Source organism: Amphibalanus amphitrite, unplaced genomic scaffold (genome assembly GCF_019059575.1).
Source record: "Amphibalanus amphitrite isolate SeventyFive unplaced genomic scaffold, NRLGWU_Aamphi_draft 000172F_arrow, whole genome shotgun sequence".
NCBI lineage: Eukaryota > Metazoa > Arthropoda > Thecostraca > Balanomorpha > Balanidae > Amphibalanus > Amphibalanus amphitrite.
The window spans coordinates 686,083-689,889 of record NW_024881667.1 but is presented as its reverse complement, the minus strand read 5'-3'; the positions used below and the strand labels follow the sequence as shown (position 1 = coordinate 689,889).

The window sequence follows — 3,807 nt, the reverse complement described above, 5'->3', positions numbered from 1 at the left end:
ACGAGAGGGGGGCTATGAATAGCCCCCTCCCCAGTGGGGCGCGGGTTAAAGGATATCATAAAAACCAAATTGAGCTTTACAATATCTATACCTTGGATGGTTCATACGTCCTACCATGAGGTCAGATAGGTCACTGGCATCACTACGTTTCAAGTCAATTGAGTGACGCAGAGTGAATTGATGACGCAGTTTGAGCAGGTGGCCAACGCTCAAACTGCGCTGGCCACCGGCTTACAAGTCAGATAAGGCTCATTTTTGGTTTACGCACTTGTGAATAGATGCTTTAGATGCCCTGAGGGCACCAAACTTGTTCTTTTATTTTCAGGTCAGGGTCAGCTCAGCACAGGTCACGGGAACTTGCAGTCCACCGTTTTATCTCCGCTGCTCCTATAAGTTGATATATATTGCTGCGATTCGCAAACAAAAACATCAAACAGTATTATGCGAGCTCAAATCGACCAGTGATAAAAGTCCTAGCTCAGAATACAAAGGGAGGCTGATGCATGCACACTGCACAGCATTTGTTTAATGATTTGGGCTTAATTCATACCTGTGGACCAGGCATGGAAAAAATGAACGATTGCTGGTTTCATGGGGGCTGACCATCCCATTCTTAGCATTGAGACTAACATGCAGGCGCGGATACAGGGGGGGGGGGGCCATGGGGGCCATGGCCCCCCCTTGGCCGATTTTTTTTCAAAAATAAAATAAAAAGTTAAAAAGTTAAAAAGCTGAAAAGGGGGCCTCCTGAAAATAAAGTGGCCGAAATCCGATGAGTTTTTTTTTTAACCTACCCACTTAGTTATTTCTTAGAAGACTAGCTAAGAAGACTTCTTTGTTAGAAGATTGGTAAAGCTTTTCATAACTTGGAGGTCTCTTATACTCACAGAGATGACCACTTTTACAGGGCCTCCTAACCTGCACAGAGGGCCTCCAAGCCTGCACAGATGTTGAGATGTTGCCTGAACAGCTAGATAAGCTCAATAGACGCAGTTTTTTTTGGGGGGGCCAACAAGTGGGAAGATGGGGCCTCCAACAGGTGGGATTATGGGGGGGGCCTCCTGGTTTCTAATGGCCCCTCCCTTGGAGATTTTCTGGATCCGCCCCTGCTAACATGAATGCTCGACTTGAGAAGTGCATAACAAATGATGACCCAAAATCGATGACGAGAATATCTTTAGTACACCCCAACTATTGGTGCACCAGCGTATGACAAAAACCGGTTTAATGAGGCTCTGGCTCATTATTACACACTGACCTATCGGCGTGACCTTGCGTAGGACGGTGTCTGCGACCCACTATAAATGGTGTCATGTGCCGACTGTGACCATCAGTGCTCACACGTCCTCTCTGAGATACACACACCTCAGCAGTCCACTGCAGTCGCCGCTATGAAGGTGAGGAAGGTGAATACATATGTGAAGAGCGCTGCTGAACGGGTATATTGATCTTTGTTTGTATGCGGGCTGAAATGCGTCATAGGGCTCACTTGGCACTTGTTCATTGGTTTACACACATATATAGACACTTCTATCGTGGCTTCTGTAAAAGAAATTAGGTGTTTTTTTATCTGATAAGCTTCTCGAGCTGATATTTTATAGCGGAAACTGTTTTGTCATGGAATTTTGATTACGAGAAATATAATTATGAATATGCAACATATACCATCCATACAAAAAAATGTCATAATATTTCCCATCAATGTCCTTGACCACTGATCTGTTTGTTTCTCAGGTTCTGTTTGTCCTGTTTGCCCTGGTGGCGGCGGCCTCGGCCAGCGATCTGGGCCAGTACGGAGACGAGCAGGAGCACCAGGACGTCGAACACACCCCCTACGAGTTCAGCTACGCCGTCGAGGACGACGACACCGTGTTCTCTCAGAGCGAGCAGGGCGACGAGGAGGGTGACGTGGAGGGCGAGTACGCCGTCAACCTGCCCGACGGTCGTGTGCAGACGGTCCGCTACTCGGCCGGCGACGAGACCGGCTACACGGCCGAGGTCAGCTACGAGGGCGAGGCCCAGTACCCCGAGCAGGACTCCTATACGAGCAGGAGGAGGAGCAGGAGGAAGATGGAGAGGAAGAGGAGGAAGAGGAGGAGGATGAAGAGGAGGAGGGAGAGGAGGAGGAACTGATTCCTATCTATGCCTACCGGCCCGTGTACAACTAGTCAGTGTCAATGTCGTGTGTTTATTTAATATGTTTAAAGCATTTTCATCAATTCTTTGATGAAATAATGTGTCGTGTCAATCTCACCCTCGATATGTGAACCAACCATGTTTTGTCAGTTGTCTGTTGTATGTTGAATAATAGATGCATGTTCCTATCAAAAGTTGATTGTTTCCACCAAATGAGAGGGATTTTGGATGACAATCCTAACGTATCATATAAGTTAATAGGCATGGAAGCTCAAAACACACGGAATCTCTGGGCGACGCAATAGGTATATACGATGTCATGCACTTCGTGCCCTAGACGGCAAGCTCTCACTTCAGTGTTTTAGCAGCTTGGCATCATAGATATAAAGACTAGATAGGACAGCCCTATGTAAAACCCGCTCGCTAGATACGTAAAGCGGCCCGGCGGCCAACCACAGTCGACATCATAGACTCGCTAATGCCTTCCCATGTTAAAAAGAGCATTTTGACGGACTCAAACGAGTTTTTAAATGCGAGTTACATATTATATAAAGGGTCTCAAATGAAGGATTGGACCGTCTTCTTGTTAGTATCCACGGTTTTTTGTGGCTGACATGCCTCTGACAGCTTGCAGGACCCTTCCTAACAGGACACTGCAGTCTCGGCTTGTAATGTTGTGGCAATGGGAAAAATGATATTTTAGATGGGTCAGTGGGGATTTCCGCATGGAAATGAGAAGTAGGAACGGACAATTGAAAGACTTATAATTCATGCAATGACATTTCATTTTGATGCAGGAATGGACCCTGACAGCTTGTGAGTTCCCTGATTGACGGTATGTATTGCTGTCTGAACTTCGCATGTATCTGTTGCAGACGACGTGGGAGCCAAGAAAATGAGAGTTTAAACACTGGTGGAAATTTTTGTTTGAAACGTTCAAAGAAAATGAGAGTTTAAACACGGGTGGAAATTTTTGTTTGAAACGTTCAGACATGTGATTTGATGCTGCTCCCATACATTAGGGTGGATGTCAAGGTCACCTGAAGGTCAGGACAGGTCGATGACCTTTAGTGTCCTCGGTTCACTTTTTCGAACTTTACCTACACGTTTCTATGCTAGTTTTTGGAGCTCAATTCGAATTAAAAACCATTTAAACATTTACAAGGTAACTTTGGTGCCTTCGTAACATGTTACGAAGCTGTCAGAGGCGGTTGACACGTTCTACGAATACCTGTAACGACCCCTACTGGTTGACCTGACCTGACCTGACCCGACCTGGTCTAAATGCAAAGACATCATTTGTGATCAAAACTAACACGATATTCGTGATCAGCACCCCGAAAACCCCTTTAGCAGCCACACTTTATGACTTCCTAACAGGTATCGATTTTCCCGACTTTTGGGTCATTGACCTGATCTGGAAGGTCAGCCGATGACCTAGAACCTTAAAATTGGGGATCATCGGCTTCCTCTCGTCACGGGTAACACGTTCGTTTTTTCCGCGAAGCTCTAGCTCGATCAGGGGCCATACGACAAGGGGGTCCAACCGAACCCCCCCCCCCTTTACGTTAGAAGCTGGCAAGCACCACACACATGCGAGGTTTAATTCTTACACGGTGACACAAAAAAGCGGTCATCACCAAAATTTGAATAACTTCGGAACTTTTATTC

At 46.2% G+C, this 3,807-nt stretch overlaps 1 protein-coding gene across 1 annotated transcript; it reads left to right on the top strand.

Moving 5' to 3' along the window:
- The first annotated feature begins 1,363 nt into the window (after nucleotides 1-1,363).
- LOC122383767 (adult-specific cuticular protein ACP-20-like) lies at nucleotides 1,364-3,043 on the top strand. The gene is made up of 3 exons (XM_043370518.1): nucleotides 1,364-1,397; nucleotides 1,735-2,047; nucleotides 3,012-3,043. The coding sequence occupies exons 1-3, from the start codon at nucleotides 1,392-1,394 to the stop codon at nucleotides 3,041-3,043; spliced, it is 351 nt and encodes a 116-aa protein (XP_043226453.1). The 5' UTR covers nucleotides 1,364-1,391.
- Nucleotides 3,044-3,807: the final 764 nt, after the last annotated feature.